Here is a 22,833-nt window from a genome sequence, read left to right on the forward strand (position 1 = left end):
GGATATGGACAGACATTTGCAAGCGATTTGCCGCAGATCAACAAGTGACTTTTAAGATATCACATTTATACTCCTAGATTTTTGGGAATATGGCGTAGGATACAGTGGCTTAAGCAACCATCATGAGGTCTAATATCACTTCACTTCACTGAACCTGTACAAAACTCCATTTTTTTTACCTTTTGGTTAAGAATTAATTGAAATGCTTCCAATCGGGCTTTTCCAAAGCAACGCCCAGTTGAAAACAGCAGGACACTACTGTATTTGCATACATGTATTTGCATGCATCGAGACACATAGAGACATTTTAGCTTAGACCCATAGTGTTTTCTCTCAAATAAAACTGAGCACCCCTACTTTCAAAGCCCAAACCAAGGAAAAAGCATTATCAATACCATAAAGTTAAATGCATTTTTTTTTACCGTCAGTTTAATGAATTGTAGGCTTCAGATATGGGTGATTTTTTCCATACAGTTATCTTCTTGTCAAAAGTCCTTTTAAATGGTTTGGGGCTATTCTTCAGAATGTGGCAATTCTTAAGGAAGAGCAGACTTATCAAATTTTGAATGACTATTGCTTTAGTGTAGAAATAATTGCTGAGTCTGTGGTAAACATTTAGTGACAGCAAATTAATTGTGCATCTCAAATGAAATGAAACACTTAGAGATTACTGTTTACTTGCAAGGAATTTTCAGCTGTGAGTTGACTTTTTTTTTTTTTTAATAGGACTGCAGTGCTGTTGGAAGATCCAATTGGTGAAAATTATCTAACACCTAATGCAGTTGCTGTTTGTCAGCTGAAACATCAGATCTTGGGTGTTTCAGCATGATTGTTCAGAACCATATACTTCGGGCAGACCGTCAGGCTTGGTGGGCTGTAGTTTGGACTCCACAAAAGATGTGAAAGTACTTGACAGGTTGCCTGGGGGAGTTAGAGCTGCGAAATCCACACTGCAATGAGCACATTGCCACCATGTGGCTCCCTGTGTTACCTGCATCCCTTTCTGCTAAGTCAAACGGTACTTTTTGCAAGGATTTCCTTGTAAAATGCATTGCTTTCCATCCTGCAGGATCCCAACACTACGAGCCTATCTCCTGGGCCCACCATCTCCAGTCAACCATAGGCAAACCACTTATTCTCTGAAAACTATTTTGCCTTTCCTAATGCTTAGGGAAACGTTCGCTGTCCAGGAGGATGAACATCAACTCTTCTGAAGCATCCTGCTGGAAGAGCAGCCAAAGCTACAGATATGAGACCAGCAAAACTCACCCAGCACCTTACAGTAGATGTTGCCCAGACTATTTGGAGAAGTGGGTCAACCCATGCAGTGCTGCATGGGGATTGCACAAGGAAGAAAAAGTAAGATGGTTTCTGCATGTAAGGCCATGTTCTTTATTAAGGCCATATTTAGTTGTGGACAGATTTTGTCCAGAAAAAGAAGGTAGTCAGGTCCTGAATTGTTAACATATAGAAAACTAACACAATCAAGCTTTTGTTGGTTGTTTATTTGTTTGTTAAAAGTAATTTGGGATCTCTTGAGGATCTGGAGGGTCTGGAACTGTGATGGAGTCCATACACAGCACAGACCAAAAAAAAAAAAAAAAGTCATTGATACCTTTGCTCTTTTTAGGACTTCAGATTACCCTGTGGGTCCAAGTGGCTGGTGGTATAAATTCTAATTAGAAACTACCCATCCTGAGGAACACAAAAGCTTGAAGTCACTTTTTTTCCCTTCCCTTTGCGGTGTGTACTTTCTGCATTATACATGTGAGCAGTGTGATTCTCATCTGCCATGGATGTGGTAGGAAAGCACAGGTGTAAAAGCCATTACAGAGGCATAAAGGACCTTCACTCTTCCCTGGGTACCTGAGAAGAAGAAAGGTACCCCAAGAAGCAAAGCAGCAAACAGGGGTTGGATGCCAAAACAGTGGAACCAAATGTGGAACCAAATATGTACCACAAGTGCAGAACTGGATGAAACCAGTGGCCTGGTGTCTTATATTTGATGTTTTCAGCACCACAAACTTGGAGAAAGGTGAGAGGCACTTCGATAGGCTGGCTGTAAAGGAAGTTGCTTTTAAATCCCTTAAAACAACTTATGTTCTGAAATACAAGATCATCTGTCCTTCAGAGGGGTTGACCTTGGTCTTCAAATGTCATCACAGAATGGCTTAGGTTGGAAGGGATCTCAAAGATCATAGGCAGGGATGCCACAGCAGTACAGTTCCGGATGTAATCTTTCTGATTTGTTTATATCTTTATTGTTCAAAGAAAAAAAAAAAGGAAAAAAAGACACTTTTGGGAATTTAAATCAGCTGTTGGCAAAAATATCAAGAAATACATACTTAACTCTGGGGGATCTGGTGTTGGTAGGCCATCCTCCCATTGAGGCACAATTGGTGTCTCTATCTCAGAGCCAACTTGATGACTATTCAATGATGGAAATAATGAGAGTTAGCTCATTAATAGAGATATAAATGAACATGAATCTCTTTTCTTCCACAAAATCTTTCAAGGTAGGGCTGCAGACAGAAGCCGGTACAAGCACCCAGTCCTGCAGACTCCTTAACGCTGCACCTTCCCTGAGCACGCCGAGCGTCTGTAGCGTTTAAAAGCTTTAAAAATTAAAAACTTCACACCAATACCCAACCTCTCGCCGTGCTGGGGACAAAACGCGACAAAAACGCGACAGGGCAGGGCGGAACCCTCGGCTCGCGGCTCCTGTTCCCGGCCGGCGGCGCTGCGGCGGAGGCAGGGAGCTCGGGGCCGGGCAGCGGCCGCCATGTGGGGCTGCGTCCCGCCGGCCTGGGGCTGCGGGGCCGGGCGAGCCGCCCGCTTCTCCCTCCTCTTCCTCGCCGGGCGGCCTCGCAGGTACCGGGCCGGGCACCGGGACCCCAAGGCCCGCAGGGTGCCGGGGTTACCGCGGGCAGGCCGCCGCAGCCCCTCGCTCTATCCTTAACGCGGGGCCCCGGGTGGATCTGGCGGCTTTTGGGGCTGTGGGGGCTTTTGTAGGCTGGGTGCCTTGCTCTCTGGGTGCTTTCCAGTGCTGTAAGCAGGGATCCTTGAATGGTTTTAAACACCGCGCAGCCTGAGGTAATGAAAGGCGGGTGTTTAGGGAAGGTGTGCGGAGGGCAGCTCTGTCAGGCAGCAGGGATCCTCACCAACGTGGCTCTGAAGCCTTGCCTCCGTTACCCCGTCGCTTCGCAACAGTGAGGTTTGGGGCTTAGTGTTGGAAATTTAATAATTTATCAAGTGTAGAGTGACTGGAGTAATAGTAAGGTGCCCTCCGATAATGCTAGTTATTTATTACTTTTTGCTAAAGAGAGTTGTATGGAAAAGATGGGCAGAATGGCAAAATTGCTTCGGATCAGCTGAAGTATTTTGAACCACAATTAATATTCCAAGTTTTTTTTTTTTTTTCTTCTTTACTAACTTGAAGGGGGTTCCTAAAAAGCAGTTTCGAATTGAAATATTTAAATACTTCATTTTAGGTGGTTGAAGAGAACTGTTCTTTGGATTTTATGGTAGTTTTTCCTAAGGAATCCAGTTGCATCCGTGTTTCAGCAGTATCCTAAGCAGCTCTCTGCTGCCCCCGGCTTCCCGTGCTCACCTGCACCGTGCCAGTTTTGGCTTCTGTGCAGTGATGTGGTGTGGTCAACTAGGCAGAGGAGCTGTTCCAAATGGAAAAATAACCAAAAGAGCTGTTTTGCTTGTTGCTGGGTGATTTTACTGCAGGATCCAGTTTCTCATATGGCTGCACAAGTGCCTGGCTGCACAATGTGGGGTTTGTGTTTCATGCTTGTAGGACTGTGAAGGTTGGATGTGGTTAAAGGTTGGACGTGGTGCTGAGGGACGTGGTCTAGTGGGTGACATTGGTGGTAGGAGGACGGTTGGACCAGATGATCTTGGAGGTCTTTTCCAACCCTAATGATTCTATGAAGGATCAGTGTGAAAGTACATGGGTGTGAATACACGCTGATGTTGCCAAATTCAATTATTTATTTATTTATTTATTTATTTAATGCAGGGTGGCAGTGATCTCTACTGCTTTATTTTAAAAGTTTCAGTGAGTTTTCTATAGTACTAATGAATTTAAGTATTAGGTACCAGTAATGTGTTTTCTTTTTTTTTTTGAATAATCATGTGATTTTTTTTTTTTTAATCTAGGCTCATGCAAATTCACGTTTATAAGGTCATAGTACCTAGCACAGAATAAAGCCAGCAACAGTGTTAAAATGTGGGGATTTTGGATTGTCTGTAGCCTAATGTAGGGATAGACTTAACATTTTGTTTAAGCTCCTAGATTAATCAGAGTTTGTTTGTGGAGGGAATAGAGTTGTTTATATGCTTTTTGTGCTGAAGAAACCATAAATAGGCAAGGGTTGTAAATAAGAGAAGGTCTTTAGCCCTTCTTGAAGAACAAAAAGTACATTTAATATGTACTTAACGTACTCAGTTTGCACATAATTAGGCCTAGACAGTTGTAAATAATGTTTTTTTGTAGGCTTACAAAATTCAGCTGTGGAGCCTGTTCATAACTTCAGATTTGTTTGTTTGTTTATTTATTTATTTATTTATTTATTTATTTACCTTTCTGTATTATCTAGCAAAATTCAGAAACTCTTCAGCACTACCAGTGTGCTGTCTACTGAGAAAGACAAATCGACCACTTCCCCAGGCAGCACCACTGAAGTGGCATCGAAGAGTCCGGAGGGTGCAGCAGAAACACCAAAGCAGAAGTTGTTAAACATTATTGGTAATATGAAAGTAGAAGTGACCTCCAAGAAGAAATTTCAACAGCTAAAAACACATGCGATCAAGAAGCAAGCCACAGACAAGCAGGAAGGCCTGGACAGTAAAAGTAGCACATTTCAAGAAGCTGCAGAAGACACCCAGCGGTAAAGTATAACATACGCACTTCTTAACCAATTTTAATTTCTTTTTTTTTCTTCCAGATTGTTTTTGTTGTTATCTAGGATAAAATAAAGCATCAACTGGTGTTACCAAATAAAGAATCTTGTAAAGGAACATAGCATACAAATGTAGCTTGTGGTAAATCATAGAATTGTAGAATGGTTTGGGTTGGAAGAGACCTTAAAGACCATCTAATTCCAATCCCCCTGCCATGGGCAGGGACGCCTTCCACTAGACCAGGCTACTCAAAGCCCCATCCATAACTGCCATTTCTGTATTGTTATTTTTTATTGTACTAAGGCTTTAATGCTTTTGTATTTCCATATCTATTGTGTGCCTTAACAGAAGCAAACCTTTGAATCGGGAACTGCTGGAGGCTGTTTCTGCAGTCGCATCTTCCTTACCACGCAGCAAGGAACAGACAGAATCAGAACTACTTGCACAACTAAGAAGACACGAAGAAACCACAGATAAGCAGAGAAGGGGGGGAACTATTAACATACGGTCTGTATACTGAATTTTGTTCTCAGTCATGCTTGAAGTTCTAATTTTGCATTGTCATCTTGAAGGTGGCTGGATTCTGTGTTGGAAAGATGGCCCTAAAAGACAGGTTGTCCTTGGAATTAATGAATAATGGGGTTATCATTGGTCTGCGTTACTCCTTGAATTTTGGCAGAAATCAACTTGTTTTCCTGTCCAGGATCATTATTTCATTATTTTCTTGGATAGACTAGTGAAATAAGGGCTTCTTTCTTTCTTTCCTTTTTTTTTCTTTTCTTTTTAGTTTCAGAAATGTTAACGTAATGGAGGGACTTGTAGATGTTTCAGACATTCTGTCTGGACCGGTGAATTTTCATGACAGCTCTGAAGAACTGAGCTGAACTAGAGCAACTCTATTTATAGCCCCACCCTTCCTTTCAAAACTTTCCAGTCAACCCAAGAAACTCATCTCTTGGCTCCAGTCCGTTTCCAGTGCGGGTTTCAAACAGATGAGAAACATTTGTTTGGAAATTGAAACAGTTGTGCATATTGCTCTTCTTTTGGATGACAGCTAAACACAGACTGTTTTTTTTCGGCTAGTATTCAGATAATTACTCAGAAAATAAGGCATTAAATCCAGATGAAATGCTGAACTAAACAGAAAGCTGTATCTTCAGCAAAATAAGAATGTGAAGCCTTTATTTATGGCTCTTTGCAGCGTGAACTGCAAGATGGTTATTACCTTAGGTTGAATTTATTCTGTGGAAATGAATTTGTCCCAAACCAGGATTTAAGTTTGGCCCATGTATTATTATTTGTAGGTTGCTGTAGGGATTTGTAAAGGATTTGTTTGTGCTTTGTGTGTTTGTCAATGAACTGCAAGCAGAGTAGCCAACAAACTACTGATGTTTGCTGCGGATGTCTACGTTTTAAGTGAGTGCGAACTAAGGAAGAATACAACAGATGGGTGCCAATAGATTGAGTAATTGGGATGCACAATGCTCAGTGAAAAACTTGGTTAAACAAAGTGTGTGTTCTTCAGGGGTTGTCAAAGAGAAAGGGAGAAGCTATGCAAGTTTCCCTTTTAGCCTGAATTCAGGATTTTTCCACCAAGAGTGCTAAGGGTTGTTGTGGAGAGCAGAATGAAATCCTCTCCAAGCATGTGAAGTCCGTGCTATTAGGTTGAAGTATGTTTTTAGGTAACGTACACAAGCATCTCCAAAGGCTGCGTGTGTGCTGTTTTCATAACCTCCTCTCAGTCTGAATATGAGAGACCTTGAGAACTTAACAGAAGTTTCTCTCTCCACAGGCTTTTGGAGCCAAATTGAATAGCTTTGAAGGTTAAAGATCTGAATGCTTTACGTAAAATCAACGTGTTTCTGCATTCTTCTTGTTTTAGTGCAGTATTACCAAAAAATGTGAGACACTTCCTAGTATAAGAATAGTAATAAATGAGGAGTGCTTTGTATAAAGCACATATTCATTATGCTGGTAATTACCCGTGAGGTTATTCCATCTCTGTCCCTGGGGTTTTTGGAAGAGTAGAGTACACACATGCCTTAATAATGGTATAGTCTGTGGGTGGTCAGCTTCAATGTAATTAGAACAGCAATTCCGGAGAAGATGTTGGAGGGTCATGCTGTTACTGACCAAGCTAATACATGCAGTGGCTAACCTCATGTGCACCTGCACCACTTTCTTAAGATCTACACACTGTTCTCTAAATTTGGTTGTTCTGCTTCCTGGCAACGAGGTCTCTCTCTCTCCAGCCACCCATTGCACTTATCCTGAAGGACTTAACGCAGCTGTGGCTGCTGTGGAAAAATGAAAGCGTCCGAGGAAGTTACAGTCTAAGCAGAGAGGCTTTGTTCTGCTGAAAGAGAGTTTAAATTCTGAAGAAATTTAAGAGCTGAAGTCCCTGCCTTGCGTGGCTCTATGCAGTTGATAGAGGTGGTTAGATGTGATGATACTACACTGTCTTTTAACATCGTGTGGATGGATTGCTTTGGTTAGAAAAATGCAGACATTCAAATGTTGCTATGGTTAGAAAAAATTTCCTTTTGCACACAGCCTTTTAGTTGGTGAGGAATGCCACGATGGGCTTGCAGTGCTTTGAGTTGGCAATTTCTTTGACTCCCTGAGCCAGCTTTGTGAACTAGCTTGTTTCCACCTTGAAAAATATATATATTTTTTTAACATACGCTGAAAAGGCAGTTTTCTTCCTTAATGGTTGGGTAACGCTCTGAAACTAGCAGAGGTGGATGGGTTGTCTAGAAAGAGAAATAAATCTTGCTGATTGTCATGACTGAAAACTTGGCTAACAGCAACGTTTCCTGGTTGGACTCTGAGATTAATTTGGTACTTTTGGCTTTCTGGTCAGTATTAAAAATGTTGATTTAAAAGGTCCAGTAGCCCTCAGTCTTGCTTGGGCATGACTTCATTTTCCAAAAGTACCTCTCTCCACACAAAGCACTAAAGTGCCTTTAAAATATTAGAAAGCAATTGCTTTTTTTTTTTTTTTTTTTTTTTCAAATAAAAATCAACACAAAATAACAATGTCTGAATAAAAAGAGAATATGGTCTGTTGAACTTTTTTTTTCATAAAGCTTTTGCATTCAATATACTTATAAATTAAAAAAGATGGTATATATTCCTCCTTTGTTTAAAACAATTTAAAGATGAGGTACCATCAGAAGTGTCAGAACCATATAATGCTCAATTGCAAAAAAAAAAAAAAAAAAAGGAGACCTCTATTGTCATTTTTGAGGGTATGAAATGTGTATTTTCTAGATCTTTTGATTTGTACTGTTTTTTTTTTTCGGTATTGTGGCCTGGCCTCCAGAGGTCTCTGTTGTACACAGTTGTCTCTTTGCCTTGTTTTGTAGCTGTCCCGAGGACAGCCTGTTCACAAGGAGGGGAAAATATTAATGACACAGGAATTTTATTTATTTTGGTGTGGAATGAAGTTTCACTCAGTGGAAATTACAACAGCACTATACCAAAATAAAACCGGTGGCAACACAAGTTGAAATTTCAGCTCCTGTTTTGGGTAAAGAAGATAAGTAATTTGGAGCTGAAGTCTAAAATATATCTTGAGCTTCCTGGATCTTTGTTTTTAGTGTCATAATTAACAGCTGGTAATCAGGATGGAGAGAGAACCAGTGTTTGCTATAAAAGCTCAACCTCTTCCCATCTCTGGAAAGCAGAGAGATCCAGGAACTTAGATTCTTAGCCTCATCTTGGGACGTGAGGTTTTATCATGCAACATCCAAGCACTGTAGATACGCTGGGGCTGGAATATGAATTTATAATCTGATGTTTTTCGTTACAGAAGGCAATAGAAGCGTCTTCGTAATTTTATTTTTAGGGAATGAAGGGGCGCTATTAATTATGGAGTGATGAATATTGCTGCCAATAATATTCCTGTACCAGCGCTGGGGTGACATTGGGACTTTCTGACGAGAAATCTGATGCCGTCGACTGTATGTGCTAATAGATGGGTGGCATAGCGTGTCCAGAAGGAAGGATGACCCCCCATGCAAAACCCCAACTAAATCGAGTTCTGTCATGAGGATTGCTTCTTGGAAGAAGCCTGATCCCCCCATAGCACAGGAACACCACAGCTGGGTCGAGGTTGAGCGGTTGGGCTGGGCCCCGTGTGGCTGACCTTAGGATTTACATTTGCTTGACCCTTGGAAGCGTGTTGGGTCTCTGGCCCTACACCAGCTCACTGCTGCCAGCAGGCACTAACTAGGTAGGGCAATTTGTAGTGTGATAGGTGCAAGTCGTCAGAGGTGGTTTTTCCTTTAAGATTAAAATGAAGTGATTTAGAGCTTATTTTTGGATGCCTTTCTTTCAGAGCAGGTACTTGAAGAGCCGTGCTACTCTTGTTCTGCCATTCAAAACCACATCTAACGCTGAAGACAAAGCCTTATTGCGTTGCTGTGGCAATTAGCTTTTACAATTTTGTAGAAGTATTTCTTGTTAATAAAATCTCTTTTAACTTAAGGTATCAAAAGCATGGTTTGAATTTAATAAAGCTTTTCATAAAATGGATACACAGTATTTTTTACTCAGTCTGTTCTTGTTTTCTGCGACCACCTTGATGTCTTCAAACTTGAGCACTGCAGTTTTGGATGTCTGCACGTTATCGGAAGCAGTTAGGAAAAGAGGAATGATCACCTCGGTCTTTACCAACCCGCAGACACAACATTTAAGGGGGCACGCAGGCTGTATGTTCCATCCTTTACGTTCAGAACAAGCTGCAGTCTGCACTGGAAAAGACAGGAGCGTTTGTTCTTCCTGTATGAATTTGGCTACAGAATTCTGAAGGAAGATGTGGCCTGTTAATGCTGTAATATGATTATGCAATGCAACAGATTGCAGTGGATCAGGAAAGGTGACCTACTTATTAGGGTGGCATGATTGACCCATGTCAGCTGATGTGCGAAGGCGAGCTTCTTTTCAGTCTGCAGCAGCACAGCTCTGTCCCTGGGCAGAGCTGACTCCTCTCCAAAAAACCTGGTTATTTTTACTTCCTTATTTCCGCATATTCCTTGTATCCAAAGAAATTTCTCATGTACTTGAGCAAAACATACCTAATGCACTCTCTGAATATGGGTATGCAGATAAATGATAATTTTCTTTTAATTGGAAATGAATAAGTTTCAAAGAAAGCCCTCATTGTAGGCTAAAATACCACTTTTCATTTAGAATCTAACAACTGAGATGGTTTTAAAAAGTAAGACTTAAGTATTTGATGAGTTAAAAATAGATGTATTTTGTGAGGAATATATAATTATGAAACCTATGGAAAGTAGATTTTCTGATTGATATATGTGACAAGCTTCATTCCCGTGTCAGTTTGTTGACTTTTTACCTTTACATTTTTAATTTCAGCAATGTTATTTCGGAAATGTCAATTAAAAGGCAGTCACCAGCTAGGAGAGGTGTGATGATATCCAATCGCATTTCCTTGGCGATGGAGGAGGATGGGCAAAGATTTAAGCCTGAGAGACTCTCATCTCCTTCTTTTGACTCCAGAAGGTATACTTTTGTTGTGTTATTTTAAATTTAGTCATACGTATTCATGATACCACGATGCTTCAAGTTTTAAAGGAAATTTTAAAGTATTTTTCAAGAAGTGCTGTTAACATTGAAATTAACTTCCGTGAGAACACATTGGTTAAAGTTAACAAGGCAATCAAAATATTAGCCCTTTTCTGATACTAAATTTTAAATTTTTAAAAATGCACGGTGCTGAAATGTAATTGCCTTTCTGTTTTAACCAGTCTAAATTATTCTCACGCACAATATAATTTTATATCGCTTTGCTAACTTTTTGTGGGATGGATGCTTTGAAGTCTTACTTTCGTCTAATGGAAAACTTTGATAAACATTCTGTTCAGAAAAAAAATGAGCTCTGTTGGGGGTTTAAAGAGATTTTGAATGTATTTATTTATATATCTTGATTGCCCATGATATTATAGCTGCCTGTAAATTGAACTTCATAATTTACATGATGATTTCAGGCTACTTCATAAAGTTCTCTTGCTGCCGTTTTACCTGGCATGTCCATTTCTTAATTCATTAAGGAGTGCTTTTTACTCCTATAAGCTGTGCTTTCATGCCTGTGTTCTTTTAATTTTCCCATGGCAGCTCATGATCACGTTCCTTCTCAGAGTCTTCTTTCTCTTGCAATTCTGTTTTTAGTGAGATTAACTTTAATCATTAACATGCAAATTGACACCCTTTTCTTGGGGTTAGAGGCTGGAAGCTGAGGGAATAATTTGTGTTTAGGGTGGATAATCCTGAAGAAAGAATTTACATAACTAAGAAAAAAATAAGCATAAAGTTGCAGGTGAGTAGATGTACAACAGTCTGCCCTTTTTGGCTGAGACATCTAGTTCAGTATTTCATAAACAGAGAATTATGACTTCCCACAAGGAACTAGTTGGAGCTTATGCACTGAGCCATGCAGAACGTGCAGAAACCTCAAAGCGTGTGTGGCCAGTCGTTAGAATCACTTAGCCTGCTTGCTGAGATGTTTCTGCCTAACTTCCTTTTTCTGAGCTACCAAACTGTTAAGGTATGCTATAAGGTGTGAATTATGTCCTGGGACTTCTTGTTGTTATAAGACAGTTATAAGACCAGGAGCATCCTTGTGTGATGTCAAGTGCAAGAGGTGCTTCTTTTGTTGGAAGCTGAAAGAAAGAAGTGGAACGAGGTTATAGACCAAGCCCTTGGTAACTTAGATATTTTCTGCTCTGGGATTTTCATTCCGCTATGAGCTGCCATTCATTCTGCTATGAACTACTTAAGGAGCAAGGGGACAGTCTTCATTATCAGTTGCTGAGTAATAGCTCCATAGATAGATATCTTTAATCTAGGGATAATTACCAGACAGGGTTGGTAGTCAGATGAAAGTCATTTTGTTATTAAGCTGTGATTCTTGGCTGACTGAGAAACAGTTGATTTAAGGTGTTGGATTAAAAGTTTTTCCAAGTTTGAAAGAATAGAAATAATAAGATCTATAAGTATATACTGAAAGCTTGAACTATTACATGTTCATGCAGTATATATTATATCTTTGATAAAATTTTCATTATTAATATACAGCATAGTAAAGCAAATTTCACTTCCTTTTGAGAACATTTATTATATTTATGGTATCTGAGGAGCCGTCTCACCTTCTTTGTGTGATGAAATTCTCTGTGGTATATAACTTAGGAACAATACTTAAAAAAAATATTAAAAGAGTTTTTAACATCTTTGTGATGAACAGTCTCCAATTTCACTCCCAAGTTTCCTTCTGCATCTCTGAAATTCTAGCAGGCGTACTTATCTATTGATAACATGCAAAGAATGGGTTAGGAAGATGATGTTTAAATTGAGTTAGTACGTTTCAATGAACTGGATGATGTTGCTTTATAGTAATGAGAGCTAGTCATTTTAAAATAAATGTTCTTCCAAGCCACGCTTGTATCTTCAGCCAATGTTTTTGGGAGTTACACACAGATAGGAAAATATAATCCCAAATCAACATTCTTTTAAGGCTGTGTAATTAAGACTGCTCTATGCTGGAATAGATCCAGGGTAGTTACATCAGTAAAATGTAATATGACAAGAGCAGGTTTGCAGAAGTGGTTGTGGCCATCAGAAATCTGCAGTAAAACCAGAGAGGTGAAATTTTGTGGTCAAGAAAGGCAGGTGTTGCCAAGGTAGCCATAAATACGTGTTAACGTAAAGTGGGAACTATTAGAATTTCAGTGGAGGTCGGCACAAATAAAGAAGATCGCATGATTAAAAGAATCATTTGTTCTGAAGTTCGGCATGTTTTACAGTAAAGGCATTGTTTTTTTCTTTGTTTCCATTTATATCAGAATTTATTTTGATTAGTTGTTGAACCCTTGGGATTTTTGAACTTATTTTTGAGTATAGGCTAATGCTGAAGATAAATATGTTTAAAAATAGATGGTCAGAATAAAATATTTTTATACTTGGAAAGGAGAGCACCAGGGTGATGCTATTTAGAATATATTGTACAGCTAGGTTTTGTGTGTGTGCCATATGGCACGAGAGGTGGCTGTGTAATCTTCCAAAAAGGCTATTTATGTCAGAAAGCAGGAATTGTATCATTACGCTGTTGCCTTTTCTCTTCCTGAATTGTGCAATAGTATTTACAGAAAAAAACACAAATCACCAAATTCCCTTTTTAGTTGCAACTCTGTGAAATTGTTTAAGGACTGTAGTTTGATACTGTTTAACTTCATTCAGATTTGTAAATATTTAAGTGAAAACTGACTGCGAATATAATTGATTTGTGCTCATTCTTTCACATAGAAATGTTCTGGGAAGCTCTGTTACAGAGTAATAATCCAGTCATAAACACTCTCTGGTTAAAAGCCTGAGGATTTAAAGAGAATCGCTGTCTCTTATTTTTTTTTTTTCTTCTCCAGAGATTTGTTAGATCATAAGAATATTTTGTGCTTTTAAATCTTGTATCTGGCAGTGTTGTGAAGTGTTGTGAAATACTAAATATCGTTTTTCTCTTTTGTTTATAGAAGTCTTAGAGAAGGAAAGAGGCTTAATATATTCACTAAGGCTTCTCCAGAAACGGAAAGCGCGCTGAAAACAGGTTAGTGGAAATTCAATAATGAAAAACCCAATGAAGCCAAGTTCTGAATTTTTAGAATATCAAGGGATTCACTGTTGTGAAAGAGACTCATGACCTGTTAACTTCCTGCTTCCAGACCTGTAAAAAAAATGCTTTAATAGAACTCTGCTTTTTAATAAACAAAACTTCCACGCAGTGTCATACATTAGTGTTTTCTGTACTAATTGGAACGTTCTGTTACTGAACTTTGAAGGGTAAAACCAGCTCTTTGTCACTATGATTGCTTTTGAGAGCCTTAAACCAGTCTGGAGAACAGGTACGTGGGCTCCATTGGTGTGTTTGTTCATTTTGCAAACTTGTTGAATTCGTTTAATGGCAAAGAAACGCAAGGCTGTGGTGTCAGGGAAACAAGCTAGCTCTACAGGTGGCTGTGCCAAAGCAGTGTGGAAACAAACTATACTGTAAGCCTGGTTGCTTTGTGGGCTTCTTTCATCTGGTGTTATGTGGGTTGCTTAAAAGATCCTGTAACGCCCAACAAACAACACCTTGCTTTACCTCCTCTAGCTAGTTTTTCACACATGAATACTTAAAATCCACACCAAATCTCCTGTGAGATTAAACTAAAAGAACACTGGAGAAATGGATATGACCCACCTTCATGTATCTCTGCAGGAAGTGTCTCAGTTGCCACGTAACTGGGATGGATTTCACACGTGAAGACTAGCACTGAAGTATGACTTAGCTTGAACACAGGCTGGGTTTTGGCTAAGGGTTTGTGATTATGGGCAAGAAATTTAAAGTCTCTCCCTCCCTTTTGCTTTCTGAACAATGAAACTGCATTTCTACACTACTCCTTGGTATGCTAATTTCTCTAAACTATCCTGAGATGCTTTGAAAAAATGCGTTATTGCAGTGGAATGGCTTAGAACTGTATATAAAGCTAACACCTGCAGAAGAAATAGCATTCTTCCTCTCTGGTGTCTTAGAAAATGATACTTTTTTTTTTTTCTGTTTCAAGAGTAAGATTGTTCATTTTTGTCAGCTTCTAGCTTAGTAGTTTTCTCCTTTTTTTTTATATTTGAAACTACAGGGAGAAATAAACCAATTAATTTAATTTCTCTAGTAAAATGACACATGGTGCTATTTGCCTCTTTTCAAGCAGCTGTGAGCTTTCTGAGTATAGCCCCCTCAGTGGTGGACTATGAAAGTTGCTTATTAGAATGGAATTCAGTTTGCTGTTTTTTTTTTTTTTTTTAAGGCAGTCGACTTCCTTAAAAATCTGTCTGTATTTCAGATAAAACCACAGTGAATGCTGCAGGATTTGGGTTTTTGTTGTTGTTGTTTTTTGTTTGGTTTGTTTTAGTTATCCTGACCAAAGTGGTACTCAAGTAATTGATATTTGAGTTGAAACAAATTTGCTGAGGTCAAATGATGAGAGTTTAATCTCTCTTTTTTGCATGGCACAGTGTAGACCCACTGTCATATGTAGTCACACCAAATACAAAGATACAAAATTTTTGCATGTTCCAGTTTTGCTAAAAGCAGTGTAAGAGAGCAAGTGGACTTTATTGGCTTTATAATTAGATACAAAGAAATAAGGTTCTTTCAGCTTTTTTATGTGGCATTTCCCTGTTTTATTCCAGGAAGCCTTGAGGAAATCTACCATATATTCTAAGCCAGAAAGCTTATTAAATGGCTTACTGACTAAGCCTGACAACCTCCCCCCCCCTCCAAAAAAAAAGAAGTCTTAATCTCAGGAAATACCAGCATGATACATGATACCTTGATTCATCTGCTTTCACTTTCTTGGCTTGTGTTAGTTGAGATCATGAGTTAAAATTTTATTTATAAATAAACTTCTGTGTTATGTAATGAATATTTATTTTGAAAACGTGAATGTTAACTAAGTAAATTGGCATCCTGAAAAAAATAGTTCATAACTGTTAGTGTAAAATATCAGTATTATTTTCAGTTGCACAGAGGTGAAAATACCATATATTTATGACCTTTACTGCAAGCTTGAGAACATAAGTTTCTGCTTTGCTCTATTAGAAGGTTTATTAGCAGCACGTTGTTAGAAGGTATTATTTAAGATGTGGACAATAATTTAATTCTGGTATCATTTTCTCATGTTGTCTTTTATCTGTTTATTCCTGCCTCCAGCCCTCAAATCAAAGTAGGCAGCTGGGGAAATATAGTTCTGCAATTTTCCCTGCTAAGTAAGAAATAATTTGAAAAAGTATCTTCCGATTTGATGCAAAAAATGAAAACACTTTCCAGCATACAAAAATACTGTTTGCACTTTGAATGTTTTCTTAAAAGGAGGGAGAAGTTTTTTTTTTTTTTTTAATTTAATTGAGTTGTAAGCCACTGAGCCAGAAATGCAATTATATCTTAGTTTCAAATACTTATGAGTAGTAAAATCATAACTGATTGGCCGTAATCCACTTCAAATGGACTGTAACACTTGAATTCACACCAAAATCTCTGTCCTGGGGAGATTAGGGTGAATTGGTAACGGGGAGACAAGAAAACAGAGGGGAGCAGGCCTTAGGCCAGCTCATGAAACAGCACCCCAAGGCACTCCCAGCTGTTCCTCCCTGTCCTGTGGTAACAGCTTGTTCCCTTTGTGTTCCCTTCATTTCAGGGATGCGGTTCAGGCTGGGCTCATGACCAGTTCTCCGAGGGTGGAGGGGCAGGAGCTCCTTGAGAGTGACTGCTGCCATATGAATACACTTGGATTTTAAAAATACGCTTGTATTTATTTATCAGGATAGATATATCCCCAAAGGTGCTGTTGGACTGACAGAGGAGTAGGACGTGAGGATTTTTCAAGCCCAGGAAGCAGAAATCAGGCCTCTTTAAGATGTTTGGGGAAAGGGTTGCCATCATTTGTAGATTAAGAGTTCTCCGTGAAGGGGAGTGGAGTTGAGAAATACCTGAACACTCCTGTAGTAAGCAAGATTGCTGTAGCAGAGTGTACCAGTCAAGTTCAGAGTTTGTCATATATACAAGGTGGAAGACAGAAAGGAAAAAAAAAAGTGAAAAAAATCCTGCTGTGGGTGAGGGTCCTAAAAATAAACTGTCCTTTACCTGTTCAGAGCTGTTTTCATAGATGTTTCCTAATTCAACGAATTTTCATTTCAGCAGAGAATTCTAACTAGAAAAAAGTGATGCTGGCATCTGAGGTAGAAAAATTTGCATAACTGAAAGCACTAGTCTCTGGAAAGGTTAAGGTTAAAGGATATACGTTGTTCTAGCCAACGAGAAATTTTTGGCATGCTTGACAGATCTTTAAAAAAATTTTGTGTTTAGTATCTTCACCAACGATTTGGGATCTGGAATTTGCGAAGGAGATTGCAGCAGTAACTGACCAGCCTCCCCGAAACGGTTTTGAGGAGATGATCCAGTGGACAAAAGAAGGAATACTGTGGGAGTTTCCAATTGACAATGAGGCAGGTATGGGCAGTGTTGACTTTTAATATTTGTCTATATTTATCAGTTTTGAGAATTAGAGCGTGTTACGAGACTTTGACTGTTTTAACATAGTGTTTCAGATGATGAATCATGTATTGATAGTAAACAAATGTAGCTTTCGAACGGTTCCAAGTTGGAGATTCTTCAGATGAACTCATTCTGGCACTCTTCAGGTGAAGTCCTGCAGGTGGTTTGGCTGATCTGAGGGCTGGCTGCTGCCAAGGCCGGGAGGACTCCCTCCCTCCCTCCCTCCCTGTCCTGGTGCTTTCAGCACCAGAGGGCTATTCAAGTCTGTTACGTAACACCTTTTACTCTGAAAAAGAAGCTTCTAGCAGAGGAAGGAGACTCTCAAGACTGCCGTGTGTTTTGTAATGCTTATTCTGTTCTTCAGTGTGGTTCTCGGATACAGCGACTAGCAAGAGCCTAGTCAGCTGTTTGCCAGTTCCATATCAGTACTGGCTGAGTGTTGAATCTGCTCTCTGTTTTATCGGTTTCATAAGAAAAAACAGTCTCAATATTCACTCATTCTGGGCATCTATCTTAACTAGGTATCTCTGTGCATTGTATTTGCTCCTATTTCCATTTATTTAAAAAAAAATCCTATTTCCGTTTATTTAAAAAAACAACCACCACCACTCAGTAAACAAACAAAAAAGCCACGTCCCTGAAGTTAAGCTAGCAGAGAAAAGAGAGAATGTTAAGGAAGGACTACAGAAAGCAAGTGTACGCTTCAGGAATGGGGGTTTCATAATTTCAGGGAGAGCTTGAGTGGTTTCTTTCTTTATTTTTTTTAAAAGACATCAAACAGAACTACTTGAGAGTGATTCAGTCACTGAAAGCAAAACAGGTTAGTATCTGAAGCTGGGAGTCTTTGAAAATCTGTCCTGTACTGAATTGCAAATTGCATAATGTGCTTCATTGTCTCTTAATATTTATTCTCATCCTATTTTGGCAGTTTCTTCACAGAATTTAATCGCTGCTCCCAGAATCGATCTGTTCCATCATGTAGAAGTCCAAGTATATTCTAGTCATGTTTTTGCAAGCTTAAAACCGCTGCGGCCAATGGTTTTTCTGTTGTAATGTGGCTGGAACCTTGCTGTCTGGGGCCCTAAGTGGACCAGGCGGCTTTGGCAGCCAGTGGTTTTTCTGTTGTAGCAGTGTGGCCGGAACCGTGCTGTCTGGGATGGGATGGCAAATGGACAAAGAGCCTTTACATATAGTTAAACAAGAATCTTTATTGATTTGTCCACAAAGACCGGTCATGTGGAAAATTCCGGCGGAGCGTTCCAAAATCTATCACCTCTCAGGTTGAAATATCAAGTCAGTGAATTGAATTCTATCAAACTGCCAGCTCTGTCGTGTCGCAGGCTGTTATTCAGACCAGGTACGTCAAAGTACAGTTGAAAACTTGAGAACCTCGTTCCAATTATTTCCACATACTGCACTGTCAGCGGCTCTGCAAAAGAAAGATGCCCCTTCCCACTGTTAATTCTGCAGTTTGCTAACAGTTAGCTCCCTCGATAGGAGGACGTTACCTCAGCTTGTTCTGTATCAAGAAATGCGTGATTTTTTTTTCTTTTATGCAGAAGCATGGGGCTTTAAAAACATCAATGTAATTAAATTTTCTATTGAGAAAGCTTGCGTGCTCAACTTTTAGCATTATGAAAGCCTTTAAAGTTTTAAATGAAATATGAAAAATAAAGAAGACAGCTTATAACTGCTTTTCTTGGCTTCAGAGCATCTCCAGTGTTCTCATTTGAGTGCTTTACCAAGACACTGTGCTGAGCTTTGAGGCATCGGCAGGGTCATGATGTTTAAAACTCGTCTGGCCCTAATAGGAACATCTGAAGATGTGGCTAGACTTACTGGCTTGCTGCAACAGCCAGTAAGTCTTCCCCCTTGCCCTGTTGTCAGCTCTTGCCTGCGTTTCTTTCCCTTTTCTGATACAGTTGAAGTCACTGTTAGGCAGCAAACTATCTTTTTTTTTTTTTTTTTTTCCCCTTCTCTCCTGCCTCTGATTAATTTTTACCAGATTAGCAAACCAGTAGCATAGCTTGCGTAACATCGTTCTCGCTCCTCCTTCCGTCTGGTTGCCTCTTCTGCTTCTAGCAGGGTTAGCTCTACTCTGTCATTTGCCATGGCAAAAAGTTGGGGAAGAAGTTGATTTCTGACCTTTTAAAACGATGCCTGTGTATTTTTGCCTTGATGACTCAAATCCCGAGGAGTGCAGTGGTTAAAAAGGACAGCACATGTTATTGGTGCTACTTTGCTTTAGCAACCCATCCTGAGGAACAAATGCTTCTGGTACGTCAGAGATTGTTATGGCATAAGTAATAGGCGTAGTGGAAGTCTCAGAAAATTAGTGCCTCGGTTGCCTCTGATGGCTTCTGTAGGCAAAAGATTGCCAGGTCCTGCTCTGGCTGTTTTGCTGAGATGCTTTTCCCGGCATTGGGGCACTTTACAAGAGAGGTGGCAAATGTTAGGCAGTCATTTTAGGGGAGGGATTGTTTTGCTTATTTTTGGTCTGTTCCAGGGACCTACTGTAAGGGCATGATTTATGTGGCTCAGAAAATATTTGGTCCTCTTTATTTACTGTGCGTTTGTCATCAAGACACCCTGTAAGAGTAGACACCCTGTAAGAGTAGACACCCCATTTGCATTTGAGATGTTGCCTTTGCGGGAAGGCTGGTCGTTCCTTTGGAAGGGTTAGTGTGTTAGAGAAATTTTTCCAGACTTTCTCTTTTGTAGTACACAGGGAATTGGAAATAGGACATTGAGAGTGACTTCTTGCTTTGGGGTTGATAAAGAAAATCCTCTACTTCAGGCTCCCACCATGCACGTCCTTTCAAATGAGGTTTCTGAGGACAGTTGAAGAGAGGGTGAGGGATGGGCTTGTTCTTCCCCTGCAGCAGGAGGTATGACTTGCTGGGAGTGGGGCAGTCATGCAAAAGTATCTCATCTAATCAGTTCCCACCGGAGGTCTCGGCCTCTGATGCTTGGGGCAATTGTGGTCTCTTTCTGTGATGCACGCTTTACTTTTTTTGAGGACTGAAATACGTGGTCTAACGGAAGTATTTGGACTTAGCACTTCATCCCCAAACCATATATCATGTCTTTGACAAATGAGAGATCAAAACAGATGATGTAATGTTCCTCCTGACCTGAATTTTTGTGTGAGATTATAAATGATTTAATTTATTTTAGATTAGAGATGAAAATCGGAGAAACTATTAACTAGACATACTCTTTTCCTCTACCCTTTATGTCCAAAAGAAGAGCATCAGAAAAGCCCATGCTTACTGGCAGCATTATTCAGGTTCTTTCAGTAGTGGGTTCATTGGTTTATTTCTCTTGGATTATTGTGACCAACAGAAGCATGAAATCTGGAAAGGATGTTAGCTTGTGAACGCAACCATCAGCATCTAGGTACAGTGAGATTCCACCTTCCTGGGCTGGGGGAAGGTCAGCGTGGGTGGCATGGTAAAAAGATCATCTCTGTGCTTCTCTAAGTAGATGTAGTTTTTCAAGCACTGTAGAAATACAAGTTCTGAAGCTGCTGTGATCTTTTTTTTATTTCTTTTAACATATCAGAAACAGTAGAGAGCTTCAGGAAGAAAGAAATACGCTTTCTCTTTCACAGACGAAGCAGATGAGTGGCGTTTAGCTGGCATTGGTAGACACTGCACGTATTTCTGGGAAAAATGTGCAGGGAAAAATAGACGTGTTTCCCAGCTCCTTCAGGCAGTGCAGTACATAATGTAGGAGAGACAGAATGCAAACTTAGTGAATGCGATACACAGGTTGAGAGTCTTCTCCGTCCCAGTATTATGCATCTAAAATTGAAGAAGCTTTAACATAGGAGGAAGCCTAGGACTGAGGTGGCTTCATTTTCTCATTTTTAATTCTGATGATTTAATGTTGGCAAATAATATATCATACCCTATCTAGTATAGGGGAAAAAAATGTACATCTATGGCATAGACGCCCCACGTTTGTTTTCTCGAAGTGTTCATGTGCAATATTTTTCTCTGATAAATTTTTACCTACAGTTGCAAGTGTTATTTACAAATATATAGCAGATTGGGATCAAATAAAGATTTTCATACACCTCTAACTGAAGGAAAATATTTCAATTGCAAATCCCATTTTTCTGTGTTTCTCCTTTTTTCTTCTTTTTTTTAATCTCAGGAACTGCGAAAGCAACCTTTATTTTCTATATGTAGGAATTTATGCTCTATGTCTTCTCGTGTATCATCATATGAACTACTACAGCTGAAATCCACAGGATGGAGGACAAAAAATTGCCATAGGATCTGAGCTGTATTTGATTAGAGATCTACACTAATCCCTTGTTCTACGTTCCTGTGCAACTAAATGCTTTTGAATGCAACATCTTTTGCATTGGTCGCTACTTACAAGTAGCAGCTGGTGTGATAGACGACAATTTTGCATCAGAATATGCTCACAGATTCAAAAAGCATTAGAAAAGCGGTTTCCCGTACCCATTTGGTAATGCTGGAGTGCTAAAACTGACTTGCAATGAACATGGAACTGTTTTGTAACAGTTCTGTATTAGATACTTCAAGAAGTTGCCTCCTTCGTTCAAGATGAGTTTGTATTCCTTAATCCTCTGCAGAATTAGACAATCTTTTTTTAAAGAATTTATTAAAAGTGTTGAAAATCTAAAAGGTGATACACCTTATGAATTAAAGTTTCACGTATTTAGTAAACTTTTTTATTTTTTTTCCCAAGAAGATTGATTTTTGGCATCAGCCTTCAGCAGGGTTACTACTAGAGATCCTTGTAAATGGGAGCACAAAATGGAAATAATATGGTAGATCAGTAGGATATATGCTGACATTTTTTGTGTGGAGGGAGAAATTAACATCTTTAGAATTCTGAAGTTTCTTACACTTCTTTGTGGTTTGTTTAATGCAAAAGGAATAAAAGGCACAGAACCATTAATTTTACTAATTAAAGGTTTATTTACAAGCTGTATTTTTTTATTTTGTTAAATTTACTGTTATATTATGATAATGACTTTGTCATTTTCTGTTCCTTTTGGTAGGGATGGATGATGATGCTGAATTTCATGAACATATCTTTCTGGAAAAACACCTCAAAGACTTTCCCAAGGAAGGACCTATTCGCCACTTCATGGAACTAGTCATCTGTGGGCTTTCGAAGAACCCATACCTCAGTGTTAAACAGAAGATTGAACATATTGAGTGGTTTCGGAAGTATTTTGAGGAAAAGGAGGAACTTCTTCAAGAGATGTGAGACCTGGGAGAGTGCTTAACCTTGACATGAAGAAAATGAAATGAGTGAAATACTGTTGGTGCAAAGTAGTCGCGTCACCTGAAAGTTGCGTTTTAAATAAAAAAGATCATACTTTCATGTGTGTCCATGCTTATGTAGATGTTTTTTAGGAACAAAAGAAGGAACTGAAAAATATAGATCTGTTAGAACGTGCATTTAAAATATAGTTTATCAGAATCGTCTTTTAAACTTGAAACTAATCTTCTGACCATAGAAGATATTAAGACTAATTCCAGTTCCTACTCACTTTCCATTTGATGTGTGTCTTCACAGGTTTGCTCATCTTTTACGTTCTTGAAAACTTGAAATGCTTTCATAGTTAAAAATTCCTGACAGCTTGAATTTTTAAAAGCTGTTTCTGAGACAGTAACATTTCATTTTGGTAGTTCATTATACACTGGTGTTTGGATGGTATTTGGAATACCATCTTGTTTCATTAATCATCTTTATTGTTTCATTTAAAAAATATTGTTCACTGAATTCTTGCTTGTTCTCTCCCATTTACAACAACCACTTCGGTAGTTATT

General features: G+C 39.2%; 1 protein-coding gene across 1 annotated transcript; it reads left to right on the top strand.

The window, feature by feature from the left end:
- The first annotated feature begins 2,717 nt into the window (after nucleotides 1–2,717).
- On the top strand, nucleotides 2,718–22,381 carry MRPS31 (mitochondrial ribosomal protein S31). Its single transcript, XM_040543161.1, has 9 exons — nucleotides 2,718–2,871; nucleotides 4,608–4,898; nucleotides 5,260–5,418; nucleotides 10,294–10,440; nucleotides 13,458–13,531; nucleotides 16,826–16,969; nucleotides 17,785–17,834; nucleotides 18,242–18,371; nucleotides 22,056–22,381. Exons 1-9 carry the CDS (start codon nucleotides 2,783–2,785, stop codon nucleotides 22,265–22,267), a joined length of 1,296 nt encoding a protein of 431 aa, XP_040399095.1. The 5' UTR covers nucleotides 2,718–2,782; the 3' UTR covers nucleotides 22,268–22,381.
- Nucleotides 22,382–22,833: the final 452 nt, after the last annotated feature.

The sequence above is a fragment of the Cygnus olor genome, chromosome 1 (assembly GCF_009769625.2).
Source record: "Cygnus olor isolate bCygOlo1 chromosome 1, bCygOlo1.pri.v2, whole genome shotgun sequence".
In the NCBI taxonomy this organism is placed as follows: Eukaryota; Metazoa; Chordata; class Aves; order Anseriformes; family Anatidae; genus Cygnus; species Cygnus olor.

Excerpts from the sequence above, each read along its gene's own strand:
- MRPS31 (XM_040543161.1), top strand. The coding sequence starts at position 2,783 with ATGTGGGGCTGCGTCCCGCCGGCCTGGGGCTGCGGGGCCGGGCGAGCC. Across the intron at positions 2,872-4,607 it reads CTCGCCGGGCGGCCTCGCAG|CAAAATTCAGAAACTCTTCA; the intron begins GTACCGGGCCGG and ends TGTATTATCTAG. Across the intron at positions 16,970-17,784 it reads TCCAATTGACAATGAGGCAG|ACATCAAACAGAACTACTTG; the intron begins GTATGGGCAGTG and ends TTTTTTTAAAAG.